General features: G+C 35.1%; 1 protein-coding gene and 1 long non-coding RNA gene across 2 annotated transcripts; one reads left to right on the top strand and one right to left on the bottom strand.

The window, feature by feature from the left end:
* Positions 1-7,961: 7,961 nt before the first annotated feature.
* Positions 7,962-11,495, bottom strand: LOC136803755 (lutropin-choriogonadotropic hormone receptor-like). Its single transcript, XM_067060478.1, has one exon. The coding sequence runs from the start codon at positions 11,340-11,342 to the stop codon at positions 8,328-8,330; it is 3,015 nt and encodes a 1,004-aa protein (XP_066916579.1). The 5' UTR covers positions 11,343-11,495; the 3' UTR covers positions 7,962-8,327.
* A 4,354-nt stretch (positions 11,496-15,849) lies between these two features.
* LOC136803777 (uncharacterized) lies at positions 15,850-16,940 on the top strand. The gene is made up of 2 exons (XR_010846199.1): positions 15,850-15,910; positions 16,238-16,940. It is a non-coding gene; the product is annotated as an uncharacterized lncRNA (long non-coding RNA).
* Positions 16,941-22,150: the final 5,210 nt, after the last annotated feature.

Genomic DNA, 22,150 nt, shown 5'->3' with positions numbered 1-22,150 from the left:
AATAACGTTTTTTCAACGCCCATCCAGCGTTCATAACATCCATAAAACGTCAAATGAACGTTGAAAAACGTTTTCACTAGTAAAGATTGGGCGGGGTGACCGCCCTATTTCAAATCAAGTGTCTTCAACTCAACATGTAATGCTCGCTTGGTAAAATTAGATTTTGGAAACGCCCATTTCAACGCGTAAACTGTTCATTATTCATCGTTTCAAAAGATATTTTGTCATCATTGTCAAAGGGGATGGGTGAAAAGACAGTGATGTCTTCTTTTATCTCCTGCGAATGTTTTTAGCTCTTAGGACTTTTTTATTTTAAATCGCTATCATTAATATTTTCATCGTGTATACTTTTTAGGCAAAGTTATTATCGCAAAGACTTATATATATAAAAAAAAATAAAAAATAAAAAAAATAAAGTACGTCTGCGCATGTCATATTTATTTTGAATGACAAATCGTCCTCAAGTGCTCCTTGACCAAAAAAATATTACAAGGTCGAACATTAAAAACATTAAATTACATACCAAATCATGTAGCATTTGTTTGTACGAAAAAAAACGCCATATTAACCAAATGCTATTGCTCTCCTAGACCACCTGCAATAACGTACCTTCATCTCTGAACAAGGTTGCAAGACCATTTTTATCAATTCTGACAGATCCGAGACCATCATAAACTGAGAGCCGTATTATCCAATAGTTTATGTCTTGTGGGCCTTCATAAAAAAATGATTCCGTACTATTAAGCACTATACTTTTAACCTGAAAATTGAATTTACCTTTTCTATTAATTTGAGAAATACTAGAGAAAGTTCCATTGAAATATCGGTGAATTTCCAAGGGATGGAGAATAGCAAGTGGGTGTCAGTATCATTGAGTTTCATCGGAGGTTATTAGAGGCGACTCTTGAGCCTTTCCCATGCAAGAAAAAGTAAAGTTATAAAACTTGTACCGCTTTTCGGATGAAGGATTGAATCTAGCACTTTCTTTGTTTTCACGTTTTACATTTTTCGAATTCTGGCAGTAAATGTTACTTCCAACCAAGCGCAACTTACTTAGGAATTCTTTCAAATCCTACATAGTAGATTCCATTGAGTTTAAAACCCAAGGGCTAGAGAGGAATTTTCACGCAAGAAAAAGAGGAGCCTTAAGATTTGCGCCGTATTTAGAATGACGGTTTGAATCTATCCCTTTCTTTGTTTTTAAGCGGGATATTCTATAAATCTAACAATAGGTTTTACTTAGGCAATCTGGCGTTTGTGTGAAAACCAACGGGTCACGCATTTTGGATAAGAAATACAACGGATAAAAAGTGCTTCTTCTCATCGAAGAGTTTATTTTTCTAAACCCTTCGTGGCTTTAAAATAAATAGGGAAATCGACCCTAGCCTTCCGCTATTTGTTATTGGTCAGTATCTTAACAAGAAACAATTTATTTTTGGCTTTAAACTCTACAGTTTGCTGGATAGCTGGATAAATGCCAAACCAAAATTTGTATTCACAGTCAAAAATAACAAGCGGGTTATTTTTAAGAGTCTCTCCAATCGATAAAATAATGTTTCAAGAAAGAGAACAGTCACTCGTTGAATTTTCAAGTGAAGCTGATGACAGGTTGAAAATTTCTCCTTTTCTTCCTAAGTCCCTCTTGAAGTGAAAATTTATCATCATCATAAGCCTCTTATAAAAGCTTAGTTGTTGGGATTTGACAAATAGCCCGTTTGTCAATTTTACCTAACCTAACCTGAAATCAGAGCAGTATTGATTTCTTCTGCCTACCATGCTGAAGCTCTAAAGAGGTGTGTGAAAAGAAATGGCCTGGGGAATAAGGACCGTGGTGCGTGCATTACTAAAAAAATGACAAAAAAGAAGCGGGCTAATATTGAAATAGGGCCCCATGTTAGAAAAAATATATTTTCAAATTTTTCAAATTTTATTTTATTTCAATTTTTGACATCTCGGCGCGAAACAAGATTCTTGTTACATAATTGACTATTTCCCTATTATTGTTCAATTTTAAGCGCCTTCAGAGCCTTAGCGTGCGCGTAAGAAATCGCGAGCATCAGTTATTAGAGGTTAACTTAACCGTGAACCCATCACAAAAAAAAAAAACGGTTTGTCAAGACAAAAATGCGTGAACATTTTTTCCCAATAATTCCAGATGGTTTAGAAGACTGTAACTCTACTTTTGCCATCTTTACTCCCTTTTTTCTTTCAATGTTTGTTGGGAAAATATTATGAAAAGGATTTTGAGTTGATCAGAATAACTCAGTGTTTGTTCTCAAAACTCACGTCTTATCAACTCAGTAGCTCTCATCAGCTTATGTAGCTCTTAAAGGTTGAGTATCAATTATATATGACATGTAGTTTGTGTAAGCTACATTTACGTATATGAGGAAAACTTTATAATAACGAATGTCCCAGTATCAACTTTCAACGTAGCTCACCGATTAATTTCAAGGTCGAAACCAGGCCCGGTGGAAGCGGGGAGACTGGAGAGACTTAAGCCACCCTACTTTTGAGCAAATGAGATTTTTTTCTCAAACTCAAATTCCTAGCAAATTTTATTTCATTTCGAGCCTTCAGCCTCCCCACTTTAACAGAGTTGTTCTGCCGGGCCTGAAAAGAAATCTTACAATTTCATAACAATTTTAAAACTAAGTAACCCTTGGGCGTGTTACATCTAGGCTAATACTAATGAATGAACTCTAACAAAAAAGATATCGTTCTCAACTCCCGTACTGGAGGCCAAATTCGATTCTGCATTCCTACTCAGTGCTGCGATTCACTTGGTAAGTGATTGCACCTTCACTCGGGTCCAACCCAAATGATATGAGGGGATCTCGGTCCCAAACTCTGACACACAGTAGTGTGTTATGGTAAGCATGCTAAACAGTAGCGTAGGCAGAAGGGGCGCAAAATTTGTGTAGTAGAGCAGATTTTAATGACACAGTAATTATCCTTTTATATCATGAATATATAATTTTTTTGTCATAGAAATCTGCTCTCCTACACAAACTTTTCGCCGCTCTTGTCTACGCTACTGGCTAAATATTGTAACTGACATGGTGAGGCGGCTCAGATAGAGCACATGAGAGCAGTCGTCCTCTCCGAACTGTTCGAGTAATGTCACCGATACGCTTTGGCTCTGTGTTGTGTTGCGAGCATACAGGGTCATAACATATACTTGACGTCACCCGCGTTTTTTCTACGCAATTAATGTCTATTCCACGTTGAGACTTTTTCGAATGCTTGGAGCCTGGGTTTCCGGGCTCCGATTTTGTTCTCGGCAATCGCGATTTTGCCGTAGCTTTTAACAGCCGTGGTGGCGGGAGCTTAGCAACATAACATTTCACGTTATTTGGTTGTTAACGGTGTAAGGTAAGCGCAATGTTTTTCCTATGCAAGAATAGACAACCATATCAGAATAACACCTAGTTATTCCTTATCGACAGGATCGTTCTTCCTTCCTAACAAAATAAAACTTAATAAAAAGTCCAAAAATATTAGGATTCTTTGTTAAATCTCGACACCGCAAAATTTCGAATGGCGGAAATTTCGAAACCTCAGCTTTCAAAAACTCAATGATATGTCAGAACATGGCAAAGACATGTCATTGTTGTGATTTTTAAGAAAGTATTTCAAAAATGGATATTTTACCACACACTGGCCTCTCAACACCACTCACTTGGTTCACCACAAGAAAGGAGATCTCGGAGTCTAAAAATACAATAAGACACTCTTTGGACTAAAAAGAGTAAGCGATATAAGATTTCTACTAAAAATAATCTATTGGCCGCTCTTCCACTTCATAGGTAAAATTTATTTCTAAATATAATAATCTATAAAAAGTGCCGTAAGCAAAATAATACACTCTTTTTCTTTTATAAGAACAAATTTATAAGAGCAATGAGGCTTAAAAATGCTGAAAACAAGAAGAATTTAAGAACTCCACCTGGAATTTTTAGCAAATTAAGGGCTTAAATCTCAAAATATGAATAAACTTTTTTTAAACCTAAAATTTACTTTGAAAAAAAGAACAGAATAAGAACAATTCGAGTCTTATAAAGTGCTGAAAAAAAATAAGAACAGCCGAGTCTCAAGTTTCAAATTTAATTTTAAGGGTAATTTGGATCAGGAACATTGACATATGCTTACAGCAAAAGATTCATCTTTTGAGCCGAAAAAATGGTCCAGTAACAAACGAACAAATTAGCAAATTAGGACTTCCAGGTAGATCCCATAGTTAAGTTCTTTGGAAATCTCTGATTTTGGATTACGTAAAACGGTTAGCATTGATACTACACTTATCATTACATTCCCGTGGGGTAAGACATGGATTACGTATAAAACATTTGTGTTCTACATCTTTTAAACCATATTAGAATTTACAAAATCTAATTTTTTTATAACCTGTTGTGATATCGATAAAGGTGTGAAAGCTAAAACAGAAAGAAATGCCTTTGAAATTTGATTTCAAAATCGCAAAAAATCGTCTTAGTAACAGTTAATTTCAAGAGAGAGGAAATAGGTAAGAGGTATTATATGGATTTACTATGGTAAAGATTGACGCAACCTTAAATGATTTACGAGCGAGAAAAAGCCAGTCTGAGAAGGACATGATGAATCATGTGTCGTAAAACAGTGTATTGTGAAATACTTTTAAATAAGATTTGAAATTTGTAAAGTTGAAAGTGTAAACGCAAGATTTTAGTACAAATTAGGCATTTTTTACGTTTTCTTGAAATTTGTTGGTCCGAGGACAGGCCCAGAAGGGGATAATGTTTCATTTTGTTTTCTTCTGTTTGGATGGGATAACCCTTACCGGCTGCACATAACCAGTACCTAGGTCTAAAAGCATTTGACCATTATTGCAATCTTACCCATCGCTGATTTCTAAAGCCAATAGAAAAATGCCTTCAGAAAGTAATGGAGAAATGAAATGAAATCGACGTCAGTATTTTAAAGAAAAATCGAATATGTACTAGTTATCGCATGACTTCGAGTGCAATACGAGAAATATTTTACGAGTGCCGAGATTTTTCCGTAATATTTTTCCGAGCCTTTAGGCGAGGAAAAATATCGGTAAAATCTCGGAACGAGTAAAATATCGAGTATTGCACGAGAAGTCATGTGATAACTAATTTATTGTCGACTCAAAAAAATTGTCCTGATATAAATCTCTTTTTGTTTTTGTTTTAAAACTTACTTCCGCCTTGCTTCTTTCTTCTGTGTAGTTTCGAATGTTTTTATTCGAAAATCTAATTCGAACGTTAGATTCGAACAAAAAAATTCGATATGTTCCCGCAGAAAATATTCACACAAAAACAAAACAGAAAAGCATTTTTCGATCATTTTCGATCCAGAAGTTTTGTTTTGAAGAGTTGCAGATTTTTCAGAGATGTATTTGAAAGTTTCTAGATTGATAATTCAAAATGCAGATGGTGTACAGTATTGTTTCGATAGACAAGAAACCCTTCATCATTGGATTAATCAGATTGATAACATTCAGTCTTTTTCTATGTTTTTGTTTCGATGCATGGAAAAGAATAGCAGAGGAAAGGAGTCCCATGATGGAAATGTATGCTTGTAATGATGGTTAAAGAACAACATTTTTTCAAGAGCAATACAATTTGGATACTTTCTTGATTATCGTCAAGCTTTAAATGTTTTGAATTTTAGAAGGAAGATGTAATGATTGTTGAGTTGAAAATTCAAGGACGTACCTCGTCGAGAACGAGAATTAGGAGAGAACTTTTATAAAAATCACTCGTCATTTGGTTTAATACAAGACATTTCACTTCCCTTGCTATATGTTATGAGAAATTTTATTGGCAAACATTCAAGAATCTCAAGTTTTTTTGTATGCATGGATAAAAAACTGTTTGGTTTTATCACACAACGAACGATTTTTATAACCAAAAGCTGAAAATATTTGGTGTCTCAGTAGTTTTTATAATTCTTAGCTCATCAGATTGATTTTAGTACTTTTATATGGAAGACTCCAAAGTAAAAGTCAATCTGAAAATATTTTTGTTGCGTTTTCCCTTTGACTCCCAAGTCAGTTTCTCCGAAAGCCAGTTCTTTTCGGCTGTTTTGTTTTGATTTTCTCCCCGCCGCTTACCCAGTCCCCCAAAAGTCAACGCGGTCATATTTCCATACTAGAGAAATATGAAATATCGCAAATATCTCGATGCTCTCGACCAATCAAAACGCTGATATTTTTTTGGGTCGGCAATAAAAAAAAGAAATCCTTGAAATAATAAAATTTTCAGATGAGGTCAATATTGTCAAGAAAGAAAACACTGTTAAATCACAAAATATCCCACTAGCTCGTTACATGGACGTAAACAAGATGTAGTTTGGACGTGGGCTTAAATAAGTAAAACATCCTGGGACAAAAAAATGATATGTTTTCTTGCGTTGGTTGACACATGATTGAAATTTTAACTGACCTCTTTTTACGATCTGTGAAACCTAATCAAACGAAACAAAAAATTGATTCGGTTTTTTATAAGAAAAATTTTAAGAAGGACCATTTTATGACAAAACCTGAGAACTCCTCTAGAACAAATATCAGGCTAAAACTTAAAAACGTTTCTACGAAATTATTAAAATGAATAACAAAACAACTTTAAGAAGGTATAATGAATTATCGGGGAAAACTTCGTCGGGGAAAAGTGACGAAATTTTGGACAAGTGACGAATATTTTCCCCGACGAAAATTTTCCCCGGCCTTAATGCGTTCACCAACTACCAGCAAGTGACGAAGTTTTCCTTGTCTGTACACAAACCCATATCTACGGCTAATTTCAAAATTCATTGAACTACGCTACGATAATCGTGAGATACACTCTGGTACAGAGTAAAGTTTTCCCCGATAAGGTAGTAACGGAATAAGAACAGCTAATGCTCCAATTATGTTCTAATAAAAAAATCTTGTATTTTAAATGAATTGACGACAAAAAAACATTATTTCGAAAATTCTTTTTATGTCACTTCACTTATCAACGAAAGGGGGTGATATTTGACTTGAAATAAAAAGTCCTGGGAACAAATATTATAGAACTACGTGACGTAATGTTTATTATTTTCAACCTTTTTGGTTACATATGATCTACAGGTGGACTTCCGATTCACTGAGGCCCTTGATTCTAAATTGATCGATCTTGATAATGTTTGGCTGGGTAAGGATTAACACCTCCGCAGGCGCAATATCCTGATTTAAAAAAAAATCACTGTCTTTTCGGCTTAAGAATCCACTGAGCCTTTTTAACGGAAAAAGAAATAGATTCCGGCTAGTTGAGAATTGAGCTTCGAAAAGTTGGCCAGGTTACTCAACATAAGCTATTTCTCAGTACATCTAAAGGAAGGTCGTTACAATACTCAACCGGCTTCCCTGAAAACAACAGTAGAAAAATCAGTGGAATCTTAGGATGGGAAGTTGAATCTTAGCCAAAACGACTTTAGATTGAATTTTAGATTTCTAAGATTCAATAGCTTTGTCATTAAAATACCATTACTAGAATTTGATTTTGATTGTAGATTTTGATTCAGAAGGATAAACAATGGGGAGAGAATATCATCCAACAGATCCAAAAATTCCAAAATTAGAGACGCAGGGCCATGAAGGAATTACATAGTGGAGTAGCAGCAAACAATAGCAATTAAATTTTCTAAAGATGTCCGATTTTTATTTTTATTTCAAACAAATGTTCCAATTTTATCAGCGTTTTTAAGAATATTTTGATAAAATTCTCTTGATGAAACATCTTTTACTATAAAAATAATATTATTGATAACATTTTCTCTCGAGAAAAATTCAACCATTTTGAAAAAAAATATTTGGATACAAAATCCAACGGTTTTAGGCTCTCATAGCTTGAATAATTCCACTAAATACTTTTCAAAGGAGAAATATCCGCAGAAGCACCTAGATTTACGGCAAAATATCGTTTGTTATAGCATTTAGGCTTTCAAACAAAATCAATCAATGTTTTTACTAGGACAGCTAGAAATCTTTGAATAAAATATATCTCTAAGTACATAAAATACTTTTATATAATATAGTTTAGCAATATATACAAATAAAAATATCCTCTATTATACACAAAACAAGCTCTGCAGTCTTTAAAATGTTTAACATTTTCAAAAAGTCAGATCTGGGTTTTATATCCATTTTTAAAGTCATTTTGATAACAAGATAGTGATAATCTATTAACTCTCCATGGCATTCTAAAAAAACGTAGGAAAATGCAAAAAAAACTTAGCAACTTTAAAAGGTTTTCATCATGAATATAGTATGACAAAAAAAGTTTATACGTAGGAAAAGATTATACGGTAGTAAGTCTCTCTTGATAGTCTTCATCATCTGGTTCCTCAAAAGATTGTTGGAAAGATGAGGGTGGTAAACATGGAGTCGTCTGTCTAGTAAACTGTTTCGACGACTCACTGTCTTGTTTAGCCGAATGCCGACGACTAAATAAAAACGAGCACGAAGATTCTCGTCGTACCGACGTTGAATAAGTTAAACTACCCTTGATTGGGAGTTTTAATAAGGATTTACGTATTTCTTGTTTATTCATCATTTTGTCTTTTAAACGTCGCGTTGCCGTTATAATGTCTTTACGGAAACGTTTTTTGGTGATAGCGTATAAGAACGGGTTAGCGCATGCGTTTAATGGGAAAACAAATATCGTGATGACTTTTGAGACCCACAAGTCTTTGATGAACGGGTTTCCAAAAACTGCTGACAATGCGATTAATGCGATCGGGAACCAACATAAGAAATCGGTGAATACTAAGATGCCGACACGACGTGCGACCAGGGAATCACCTGAATTCCACGCATGCGAGTTACGGATGAATAAATAAATCTTTACGTAACAATAAAGGATGATTGTAAACGCCAACAAATTGAGCCCTAGAATACAACTAAGGTAGATTCTAGAGGCTAATGTTTCAGTTTCAAAGGGTAGGCACACGCTATATTTTGTATAGTCATTGAATTTGATATCACCAATGTTTATTAAAGGTAGTGTGGCCACGAGTGAGCAAAATAACCAACCAAAACCCATGATGAGAAATACTTGATTCTTTGTCAAACGTTTTTCAATATACATACAGTTTTTGATGGTTAGGAAACGTTCCATTGTAATAGCAGTCAGTGTGAACACAGACAACTCACTCGAAAACACGGCAATGAAGCCAGCCAGCTTACAGCTCCCACTGAACTGCCAATCGAGTGCGTGCGAGCGGAAATCTCCAATTGTCTTGATATCAACAAACGCCAGAAATCCCAAATAAACTCCAAGTAATAAATCGGCAATGGCTAAATTCAGGACCAGAAAACGTGGGATATCAAGTTTACTGTAGTTCGAAAAATTAACAAAAAGGACTGTGATGTTTCCGAAGATAGCCAACAAGAAGACGACCCAGACACAGATGCGGAGCCATTCACGTCCCATCAGATCCTCACAAGGATAAAAATCATTCGGTGTTGGAGTACAGTAAGCATCTCCATCAAAAAAGTCGGTCAATATTGTTCGTTTCTCTTCTTGATCTGGCTCTGGATTCTTGATATAAATGGTAGTATGGTTGTTCAGCTCTTGGAGAAATTTAACGAGGAGGGGGTCGACACCATCATGAGAGCTACTTAAAGGTGTTGCACTTTGGTTGGTATATTTTTTAACCAAAGCCGCGTCTCGTTCATAGTCTTCATCGTCTTCATCCTGGAATTCGTAGTCAGCTTTACTTTTACCTTGCATTTCAGTTATTTCGAAACGATGATGGATTTGTTGGACGCGTCGCAAGAAGAAACAGCAATGGTAGTGGTAATCTAATTTCAATTTACGGGCGTGTGGTAACTCTTGTTGCGTTGGAAATTGGATCATATCTTTATTACCAAATGCAAGGACTTCTTTTAAACGTTGTAAACCTTTTGAGGGAAGGCTTTTTAAAAGATTGTTTGACACGTCAAGGTATTGAAGGTTTGTAGCGTTGGCGAATGCATTTTGGTGAATTTCTTGGATGTAGTTATGGTTTAAGTGTAAGAATTCGAGTTTTGGATTTGAGCTGAAAATTGATTCAGGGATGTATCGAATCCAGTTGTCTTTTAGACTCACAAACCAGAGATCTTTGAGATTTCGGAATTGTGTCGTCAGTTCTGAGATACGATTTCTATTTAAGTTCAACCGAGACAAATGCGTGCATTTCGATAAACTTGGCAATGTTGTAAATCGGTTATTTTGAAGATGTAGGATTTCCAAAGCTGGTGCATTTAAACAAAGTGTTGCTGGGATTTGACGTAATCGTGTGTTTTCGAGACTTAGTTCTTTAAGACTAAGGGCTCTTTTTAAGTTAAGAAAATTGGTCAAGGCGTAGTGCGAGAGATCCAATTTCTTAAGTTTCGGTAGATCGTTAAAAGCATCAGGGTGGATCGGACAGTGAAAGCTTGCTTGCTTTATGCTGAAAGTGTCCAATTTTTGTAATCCACTAATTCGATTCTCCCCGATTTTATTAAATCGGTTTTCGCTGAGATCAAGTCGTTCTAAACTTTTGCATTCGTTGAGTTTTGGCACATCTGAGCCACCGCAATACCATATAGCAATCGTATGAAGATATTTTTGTTGTCTACAGAAAGTCTTAGGGATGTTAAGGTTGGCGATATTAGCGATGTATAGTTTACGAAGGTTGTTTGTGCCCGTTAAGTCCGGGAATCGGTCCATTTTGAGTTCACGGGATAAGAAGTCAAGTGAGCGCAGACTAGGCATATAGCGGAACGCCCCTATCTCGGGTGTGATGATATGATTAGTTGATCCTTCCGTTCTTTCATCGAAAATGTTCAAAGTGTGAAGTAAGCTTAATCCTCGAAAAGTGTCATTTCGTACCGTTTTGAATCGATTGTATCGAATGTTTAGTTCTTTTAAATTCGTAAACAATCGAATGGAGTCGGGTATTTCAGTGAGTTCATTATAGTCAAGATTTAGAAACTCGATTTGTGCGATACGTTTCGATTCTATAAGGTTGATCCTCTTCACTTTGTTTCGAGCTAACGTAACTTTATTTAATTTGCCGAATATGTTTAACCGTCGTAAATCAAGCGTTCTGATTTTATTTGAATTCAAATTGATTTCAGTGATTTCATTAATATCATGTTGTCCGAGAGATGGAACGCGTCTGAAGTTTGGTATCTTTGTCAAATTCCGATCCGAACAATCCAACAACTTGTAATATAAACTTGTTTTGATTTGACATGTCACATTCGGTGAAAGATATACCAAATTAGAGTCAACGTTCGAAAATAATAATGGGACCAGCGTCAAAATAAATAACATTGTCGATTTCATCGTTAAAAAGTCTTTTGGTCACAAGAAGTTTTCTATAATACCATAATTTGTCAACAATTTTCAATATTTTCTTTTTTTATGTAATATCTATGATGAAATAATCAATCCGGTTATAAAACCTTTCAACAGCTCAGTGAAATTATGTTATGATCTGAAAAAAAAAATTTGTGATTCAACACGCACATAAAATTCGAACTCTTTTTTCTCTCTGTCACACACTTTACACACACAGTAACACAAAAAATCAACTGTGTCAAAACCTTCAACATTGATGAAACTTTAAAAACATTATAAAAATTTTTTGTGATATATACTCCGTTGTTTTTTGAATAACATTTGAAAGCCGGCGTTAAGAACAAAGAATAAAGATCTGTCAAAGAAAAATATTAAGATCGGTCAAGTTATTTTCTTTCACAACTCCATTGGATCCATACGATTGGTCAAATAAAACATGACGTCGCGGACAATAGCTGGTGGATTCCTTTGTTCATAATATATATAAGAACAAGAGAAAATAAGAACATCGGGTCGTTTCAAAAGAAACATAAAATCAAAGAATATGTTAAGGACTTGAAATGGGAAATCACTCTTGGAATTACTTAAGGGTGTTTCAATTTCTGAACATTTTTATATCCAAAAGTTTAACAATTTTTTCATAGTCCCATGCCAAAGATAACATATTTTACATTTGAATCTAACGTTCTTATAAGTGATCATAAGAGTGGTAACTCTGATCAATAACAGAGCTCCCCCTAAAAATAACTCGATATCTTATCAAAACACAAACGATGTGTTGACTTTACGTGTAAACTGTATCCCTTTTTGAATTTCTCCTTCTCTTCTTGATAGCGCGTCCCCCCTGTCCAACAATCGGCAAAAACTTTGTTGTTAAAGAAAGTCGTCATAGTAGTGAATACACTTTTTTATAAAAATTAGGCCCTAATTGGACCCTTAAAGTGCAGAGAAAATTTTGCAAAACTTGAGCAAATTTGAGCGAAAAAAAGTTTTCTTGAACATTTTTGACCATTTTCAGGCAAAATATGGTCAGATTTTCGAGATTTTACATACACCCTTATAGAATGCAATTTTTCTCACCTTTGCTGATTCGACCCTTACAGTGCACTTTGGAAGGATTGGAAAATATACCCTAAAGGGCCGCACGTATGGTAGGTCATTTACCTTGAGTGCCCCTCCCCCCAAGATATTTATGCAATTTGTTAAGAAATGTTTTTAGCAAAACCTTAAAGTGTTCTTAATATTTTAGAATAAAAAGGGATCAATTTCGAAATTCAGCGGAACAGCCCACAGACAAATATTACGAGGCATAAATGAATGTACTGTCAAAGACGAAGTGGGATCTACTACATATCCAAAAACACTGAATAATTGTCTTTAACAATCTTTGAGTCATATATATATTACCTTATCTGGGAAAAAAATGTCGGGGAAAAGTGACGAATTAGAAATTTTGGTCGGGGAAAAGTGACGACTTTGAAATTTTGGTCAGGGGAAAGTGACAAAAATGCCTCTAGGTGACAAAATTTTTCCCCGACGAAAAAAAATCCCGACTAAATAAAACTCCGACAATTTTTCCACGATAAGGTACCTGTTCAAGGATGAACTGGCTAGCTTCATTAAGAGTTTAACGTTATCACCACTACACATGGACACGTATCCAAGTTCGATAATAAGGTATGCCAATAGATTAAGGGATAAAGTTTGATTGTTTAACATTCCTGCTTAGAAACAGAAATCGACACTAATCAACTGTTTGCACTCGATGATGAAAGTGGCAAGATTCATTGAGTGCAGTAGCGTGCAGTAAGGTGAAGAACGATCTGCGTAGGAGAGCAGATTTTTACGATGAAGCAGTTACCTATTCGTGGCATAAAAACATAATCAGTTCGAGAAATTGCATAGATCCGCAACGTTGCAAAATTTCGCATTTTTTGCGTTGTCATATTCATTTCTGCAGCTTTATCGCTGCATAATTTCGCAGCCCTAGCCTATGGACCAAAACCGGCATCGCAGGGCCTGGACCGGGGTCCCAAAATAATGTGCATTTTGAAGAACAACCCAAAAGGAAACTTTTCACCCTAGCATTTTAATTTCCTACCTAGCAATTATTCACAATCATTCTTGGAAGAAATGCTACTTTGTTCAAATATGCCAGATTTTGCCTAATTTTGCTTCTGTTTGCGAAAATTGGTCGTCATAGTTGGTGTTCATAATCGCACACTTCCATTGGAAACGTTGCGAAAAATCACAGCGCATGCTGAGGGAATCGTTGCAAAAAAACGCAACGTTGCGGAATTTTGCAACGTTGCGGATCTATGCAATTTCCCGAACTGTAATTAGTGTGTCGTTTAAATCTGCTCTCCAAAGCAAATGTTCTTTCACTACGCTACTCTACTGGAGTGTAAACAAAAAATGGATTTAAAAGGGGTAGAGCTCTTCTTATTAGATCAGATCCTTCATACTCAGGTTGGTCGGGATAAAAAGAAATCAACGATCTGGACAAACCCCAGCTAGAGTTGTAGCAATAGAATTTCAAATTTCCACCAAGAATAAACCAAACGAATTTCCGATCCAAGCTTGTTTGCCATCATTTTATGCAAACTCACTAAAAGATTTCACCGGGTCAATATGGGGGTCAATATGAAACAGACATTTCCAGATTATTTCGATTTCCAAGAAGATTTAGGTAATTGATTTGGACCTTATATACTTTAATCATTAAGGAGGCTAATGTGATATTTCTTGGTGGTTTCGGCTTTTGATGTTAGCATCCAAGTGTCAAATCATCATTGGAGACTTGTGTTCCAACGATCTTTAAAACAACAAACGTTTAACATATTGATCCTAATTACCCTAAAGACAATACAACATTTAAAGCTTTAAGCGAATCATTGAAATCGGCTTTGGATCTAAAAGTTGATTCTTCAAAGAAAAAAGCGCAAAATTGACGAATACTGTTTTGTCGATAAACAAACTTCTGACGGCCCGGTGGTTACCAGAACCCTATCTTTGAATAGTTTTAGTCCCTTTTCTTCTTTTATACGAGGAGTCTCGTATAGTTTCGATCTGCTTTTGACCTAACACGCCTGTCTCTATTTTGATTAGAATATGACTTTATGGGATTGTGTGATGGAAATCAATCACGTACGCTTGGAACAATAAGTGCTTATAATATCTTGAACTTAACGAACGTGATATCGATGATGTGGACGAGATTTGGAAGATCCTGTCCTGACAAAGATTTAATCAAATGTAAAATCATGACTTCGGTGGTTTTTTCAAAGTTTAAAGTTCCAGTCGACAAGCTCGCAATGCATGGGCGAGAATAATCATAAAAGAGATGAATGAATTTATTTCAAGCGTATTTCAGTTGAACCTAGCTGAAGTTAGCTTCGTTACTGACATTTAATTTTTACATAAATTATCAGGGTTTGGCAGATTATTCATCTTCAGAACCCGGCAAAGTAGGCTCTTGTGATGGAATCATGCTATAGTAATATTTTAGATTACGAAATTCGATGACTTAGCCAAACAGTATATTTAAGATTTGATTCTAAATTCTGAAATTCTTCTAACTCTGATAAGATGAAGCATAAAAACAAGACCTTAAAAACAAGGACAAAAAAAAAAGGAATATAAACGGAACCTTAACATTAAGGTGAAATCTGTCAGCAACATTGGAAAAAGAACAAATTCACCAGGAATAGGTTTGACAAGAGGGTAAACAGTAAAAACATGACATAGAGGCTTTCTGAAATAATATATAATAAAGTCACACAAAAATAACATTTTGGCATACTAAAAAAAATAATACCGCTAATACGGAAGCTCGTGTCATCACGTCCTTTAAAGTAAGTAATGACTCTTACATATTTACAGCAAAAACATCAATTATTTTAAAGGGTAACTTTATTATTGCCCCTCCTTCTCTCAATATATGTCGTGATATTAGTTCTATTGAATCAGAGATTTGGAAAAAGAGGATAAGAAATGCCGCTGCCGCTCGCTGTTTTCCTATTCTTTCCTTTTGAATTCGGCACCCTTTGAAGAAGCAAGGCTGTAGAATAGTTGAGCAAGAAGGAAGGCCGAAACAAAATGGCGTTACGTACAGGTTAACCAATGTTCAAGAAAAAAGTCCTTGAATAAAGCTTTCCACTGAGTTCTTTGTGAAAAAGAGACTGGGGTGTGAATCTTTGATCTTCTGGGGGTTTCCCCTGAGAAAATCGAGGAAAATCATTCTATATTCTGGGAGTAAAGATGGCGGACATGAGGCATGCTTGAAATTTTGAAAAATTGGGACCAATTTCTTTCTGGCTTGTATTGCTCTGAATGAATTTTTTGTGTTGCAGACATAATTTTTATGGGTAGTAGGAAGGTTGATTGTGACCACCTATGCCTTAGTTTTCCATGGCACTCTCTAGAACTTCTTGGCATTTTGATTTAAAATGGGCAATATCGGTTGATAATGTTGTTTTTTTTTTCAACTTTTAGATGAAAAAAATAGTGTAATCTTAGAAAAACTGCCTCTATGGTAATGGAATTGAGATTCAGTAAGTATACTTGATTTCCTCTGTGGTACTTTTAGCTTTATCTAGGGAAAGCATTGGCTTTATAGTTGGAAATTTCAAGTTTCGACAACAAAAACATTGCAAAGTTCAAATAACTTCAACATGTGATATTTATAAAGGTTGACTATTGATGGGCCATGATTTTGACCGGTCAATGGATTGACTCACAAGGCTTTGACAATTTTTCAGCCAAAACATAATTTCATCGGTGGACTTTACCAGTTTACAGTCTGTGTTAGGGTAATTCATACAGATTGCTTACAAAAAAGCCCTAGTTTTACAGTAGATTTTCATTTTATATATTTTCAGGCTAGTTATCGTCATTTTCTCTATGAAATAATGTTTATAACAACACTTCCCAGAAAAACCAGCCCACGGAAAGTTAAGTATTGGCCATCCAAGCACTGATGCAATGAAAGCAAAGATTGACTCAGAATGACTCAACATTTTTGCATTTTGACCTTCACGTTAAGGCATATGGGAAAAGTATGATAAAAGAGGAAATCAAACCTGCAGAAACTATATTACGTGCATTATTTAGCTTGACCAAAACAGAATAGAATGGAGTAATAAATATATGCAGTGGATGTTGATATTTTGTAAATGTTTTCTGGACAACCGTGGATATGAACAGTTAAACCTGGTTGAGCACCGCCTACATATCCTTTGAAATTGGATATATACTTGGAAAATGTTCTCTGGAAAAAGTGGATTTCCATACACGTATTATGTAAATTTGATCAGTCTGGAGAATATTTTTCGAACCTGCATTTATTTGAATGTTTGTTTTGTATCCATGTTGTCCCTGGAAATATGGTCCAAACAAGTCATCAGAGCCCAGGAAACACGTGGGCCAAAATTACCATATGTAAACAAACTAGCAGACTAGAAGACCCCAAAAGTGCTTCTATTTAAATTCTACAATTCTACTTGGACACATATTTTCACTTGTTCTATCACAAGTTTTTCTGAGCACAATGATTATTTTGCCAATATTTTTTCCATATGTAAATGTATTTAATTTTTAAACAATGAGTTACACATGTATTGGATTTAGTCCTCTATGGAGCATTAATATAATTTTCTAGTCCAGCTTTCAAGTTATACAATCTGAATCAGTACTAATTAAAAATCAGTTGTAAGGTTTATAGTCTTCTCAATTTTATTTCAAGTTAAGTCATGAATGATACTGATTTTTTTCATGCAATACGTCTTTATAATTTCCCAGGTGTTATAAAAAAACCCTTTTGGGTTTAATCTTTTTTAGAAAAATTTCAAATTATACACTTTTATTATACTGTTTTATTTGCTAGATAGATATATCATTATATCAGGGGCAATCCCTAGATGGAGCTGTTTTGTATAACTATTGTATTTTTTTCAATAATGTTTTTGGATTATTTTATGCTTTATTCTTTCGAGTTCATAAAGCTCTTAAAAGAAAGACTTCATGATATTTGTGATCTAGCATTGATATCATGAACTATCATCGCTTCTTTTTTCTTTTGAGCTCAATTTTTTCCTTTCCTCCAATTTGTTCTGTTACCCAACATCGCTACCCGGCTGAAGAGGCCTTCGTGATATTGTTTATTAGAAACTCTAGTCCAAGAAATAACGAAAAATTATCTTTGTTTTACAAGCTTATCATTTTTGGTTTTATAATGTAAATTTCAATTCTTTTAGCTACAGTATGTATAAATTGATTCGATCATTTTATAAGGAAAATATTTTGGTCGAAGCTGCGCAATTCTCCCCTTCAAGCACAACGACGAAGGCTTGAGAAACACTACGTTCAAAGTGAAAAGTGCTTATAAAAAATATCAAAATCCCTGATTTAAAAAAAAATTATTTCACTTTCGATATCAATCACGGCTGCCATTTTTTGTTTGTACTTCTAGTCTTGTGCGCATAACGAATCAAGCGCTCTGATTGGTTCAGAATGAAAACAATCGATCGGCCGCAGACATTTCAATAGAAACAAAAGATTCTACAGCCTCGCTTCAAATAGTTGAATAGCGCATTTCTTATCCTCTTTTTCCAAATCTCTGATTGAATATTCTACCAAATTTAGAAAATTTAGCTAAGTCAAACAAGAGAATATTCCTTAACCTTTCCAGCGCGAAACATTTTTTGAAAAATGTGAAGATTTTCAACTTTTTTTTGAAATCCAAAACTTCAAACTGGCGGCATAAAAGCTTAAAACTTGAGAGTTAGACAATGGTTTTGGTACCATAGAGGAAAGGTATTTTTATACTCATTCAGAAAAACACCCTGTTAATGAGCTTTTAAATCAAGCGGTTAGGAGTCTTAAAACTAGGACTTAGTTTGTCGGCTAATTTGAAGTATACACGTATACACGTCATTCGGGTTTAAAGGGTTAAAAAGTCGAGATACCCAAGTTTTCAATTTTGATCAATAAATGAATGGAACTTCAACGTAACGGTATGCGTTATTAATTTCTCGGTTGGTGCTTTGGTAAAGGCGCTTGAAAATTTACCATCTGAGGAAAATAGTCCGTTCTATTTTGTAACAAGAATCTTGTTTCGAGCCGAGATGTCTAAGATTGAATTTTCTTCTAATACATCGCCCGATATCAATACAATCACGATGCTTTGTTGGAATTCCCAGTCTTTTTTAGTATAGGCTTCTGCTAATCCTCTAGCAAAAAATGTTTCTTATAGATATACCTATCTTTAGAGGTCTGCGATTCAGACTATTTTTAGTGTGACCCAGCCCTTGAAAAATCGAGATAACTTATTCATCGGATCGTTTGTTTTTACATCCCTTTTAGAGCTTCAGCGTGGTGTGCAGGAAACAATGACGATCTGATTTCAGGTTATAGAGAGTCGACTGAATTAGAGAAGAAATCTAGTTTGCCTTTTACGATGGATTTTTGGCAATGGAAAGACATTCCTTAGAGTCAATTACGAAAATAGAGGTTTAAGAGGTGTCAATATTTCGGATGATCCATAAAGCTTAAAAGTAAAATCGGATACTTGAAAGAAAAGTTTTGAGGGTCGATTTTTGATATGATGTTTTGAGGCTAACCACATGAGGGAAATAATATAGGAAAAAAATGTGTGTTGTATTTTTTACTTGATTTTGTTATGATAGTGCTTGAGGTGCCAAAAAATACCAAACATAATAATCCCCTACAAGATGACTTAGTCGGAAAAATATCGATAAAACAAACGAAATACAAGGAAGAATTCAAGTGATGGTTTTGGTACTTCCCAATTAGTACTTAACGTTGTTTCAACGTCCGTCTAACGTTTTGTCCATGTATTGGACGTTTAGATAGACATACGTTTTGACGTTTGGAGCTAGCTAAGTTCCCGGTATACCAAATGAGCTGGAATCAAGCTCAATGAGATGAATAAGATAAAGAAAAAAATTGTATAAGTGCAAATACAGTCAACTAATTGGAATCTCTTTAATTCGAAACTCTCTGTAATTCGAACTAAACTAAAATATTGGTGCCCTCAGGCAAGAAAGTAGTTTGAAATGCTCCCTATTCTTCCCTACTTTTTCTAAAGTCAGACGTCAGTTGAAGATTGAATGAGAGAGAAGCAACTGTGTGAAGGCCCTGTAAAGTTTATCATAAATTCAACTAAAAAGTCATTGCTACAAAAAATTCACGACCTATGTATGAGTCCAATTTTGTTTATTTGGTATTGAAACATCATAGAATGACAATGGCTTCCTTTATGATTCAACCAGATGATTCAAAAGACGTCATGCATCCGTTGACGTGTGTTGACTATTTTATTTATGGTATCACTTATAAGATCCTAAGGGTAAACAACAAACGAAAATAGTGACTGTTTTTGGAACAGGTTGTAATATAGGATGAATTTCTCTTCATGGAGATGGATCAAATTCAATATTTTTCTAAAAATACTTTTGACTTTTGAGTTTCGAAACGTCATCATCAAACTGATCAAACTCTATAAATTTGATATTATCACCAAAATTTTGGCACTTTTTTCCAAACTGTTAAGACATACAATGTGTGATACAGCATTTATATTTATTATATTCATGACGTAACGTTGTCTACGGAAACTCTCCGGTTTTTGAAAGAACTGAAGAGGATTAACCTAAGTCAAAAACCAAATGTTTCGTAAATTTTACAGTAAGCTATAGAGTAGCCTAAGGACAGTCGCTATTGAGCTATCGAGTCATAGTCTTTAAAAGGGATTTCTCAATGTCTGAGTACTGTCTGGCCACTTCAGTGATAATAGAAAACAGCCGTTATTTTAGGCGAAGGATAAACAATCAATGAAGTGGTCTGTTGTACAGTCGTGCAGTTAAACTAAACGATGTTACCTTCTTATATATAGGCTAGCTCCGTCATGTTTTGTTAACTAACGTCCACGACGGAGATTGCTTACGAGACAAAATGAGGTCCCTTTCATTCATGGAAAGGTGCAGTTTTTTTTCATTATACGAAGAGCAAGCTAAGTTTTCCGGATTTTTATCCCATCTCTCATTCTGAATCGCAGATCTCTACAAAACCGAATTGGTCAATTGATGGCAAAACAGCCTAATACGTTATCGCCAAGGTTTATCCAGAAATCAATGCACTGTCGTTATCTCAAATGACTACATCACATTTTGCGTTGTCATAAATCTACATTTCGTCATTTTTTCATTTAAACATTTCAACGGAAACAACTAAGGAGTTCGATGATATTGAAGTTTCAGGTAACGCCTCTTTTCAGCACAGTAACATGTGCGTTTCAGTGAAACTTACAGCAATCATTAACACAGTTAAAGGTTTTGTTTTCAAATAAGAGTGATATCGTTTGCTTACTCATCAATTTTAATCAATTTTAATTTTAATTTACTCACATCGGATTGACCCGAATGTGGAGCAAGATTGGTCAGAAAGAGGAAGAGAAAACATTTTTTGCTTATATCAGCATAATATAATAAAAGGCAGACACTGTCCTGATATCAAATATGTATCTGATATGAAACGGGAAGACTTATGTAAAAACAAAACATTTAACACTTCAAAAGCTTAGGTTTCATGCAATACAATATATTTTAGAAAATGTTGAAATCAAATCCAGGAATCTAAATAAAGATAAGAAAGGATACCATAAAAGACGGTCAAAACTTTCGTGAATGTTGGTTAGAAAAAAAATAAAGAAAATATGTTAAAAATGCTGATCATCAAATTTTTGAACACCGGGAATTTTAAGCGGTCACGAGTAAGTAGAATAATGAAGCGAGAATTAAAAAAGGGGATCAAATAAGATCCAAATATTGACCAATTATTGCTGACGCGTGACCGTGGTCTTTCATTGTGTGTGTGGTCACTTCTACTACACCAGCACGATTTGATAATTTTAGAACAATGGTCCCTAGTCTGAATCACAGACCTCTACCAAACCCCAGGTAGTATAGGCCTTTCTATAAGGAGCACGAATCCGTTATTGGATAGCAGCCAGTGGCGTTGTGGCAGGGGGGGCCGGGGGCCATGGCCCCCCAGCGGAGCTTTTTTGAAGGGGCGCCGAAGAGCAAGGGGCGCCAAAAGAGATTTTTTAAACGCCCCTATCTTAAAAATCATACTTTACGCGCCTTAAATTGCGCCCAGGACCAATTTTACCGAGATAATTTTAAAAAACTTGAATTTTTTTCTCGCTCGCTTCGCTCGCAATAATGTTAATTGGTAACTTTTTTGCAATCTAGGTATTTTACAAGTTTTTTTGTGTACAATATAGCATTATTAAATGAAAATCTAACTGCGCCCGAAGACTAATTTGCTGACAACAATAATGAAATCATAAATCATCAATTTTTCCGCTCGCTTCGCTCGCATTACACATTGTTTCTTTATTTCTTTAAGTTTTTTTTCACTCTAGCAAGTGTCAAATTTGTCCATTTTTATTTAGTGATTTAGGGTATCTTGGCAGTCGATTTTTAAAAATTTTCTGGTCGGCCCCAACCATGGTGGGGCGTGTTTTTCCCTTTTTCCATTCATCAAAGATATATCTACTCTTCTCCATTAAATATTTCCTTCCTCATTATGTCTAGGCAAATGAATTAGTAAAAGTTTAGAAAGTGGTGGGTGAGGGCACCACTTTGGAAAATTGGGGGGGGGGGGCGTCATTTAAAAAAAATTGACTTTGGCCCCTCCAGAAAAATTTTCCCACAACGCCACTGATAGCAGCAGCCTAAATGGCCCATGGACAATTCCTCCCAGTAGGGTAC

Source organism: Clytia hemisphaerica, unplaced genomic scaffold (genome assembly GCF_902728285.1).
Source record: "Clytia hemisphaerica strain Z4C2 unplaced genomic scaffold, Clytia hemisphaerica genome assembly, whole genome shotgun sequence".
NCBI classification, from domain to species: Eukaryota; Metazoa; Cnidaria; class Hydrozoa; order Leptothecata; family Clytiidae; genus Clytia; species Clytia hemisphaerica.
Note: the sequence above shows the minus strand (reverse complement) of the source record. Positions and strands in the feature narration are given on the sequence as shown.

What these genes read in the sequence shown, in the direction of transcription:
- LOC136803755 (XM_067060478.1), bottom strand. Translation starts at nt 11,342, where the DNA reads ATGAAATCGACAATGTTATTTATTTTGACGCTGGTCCCATTATTATTT.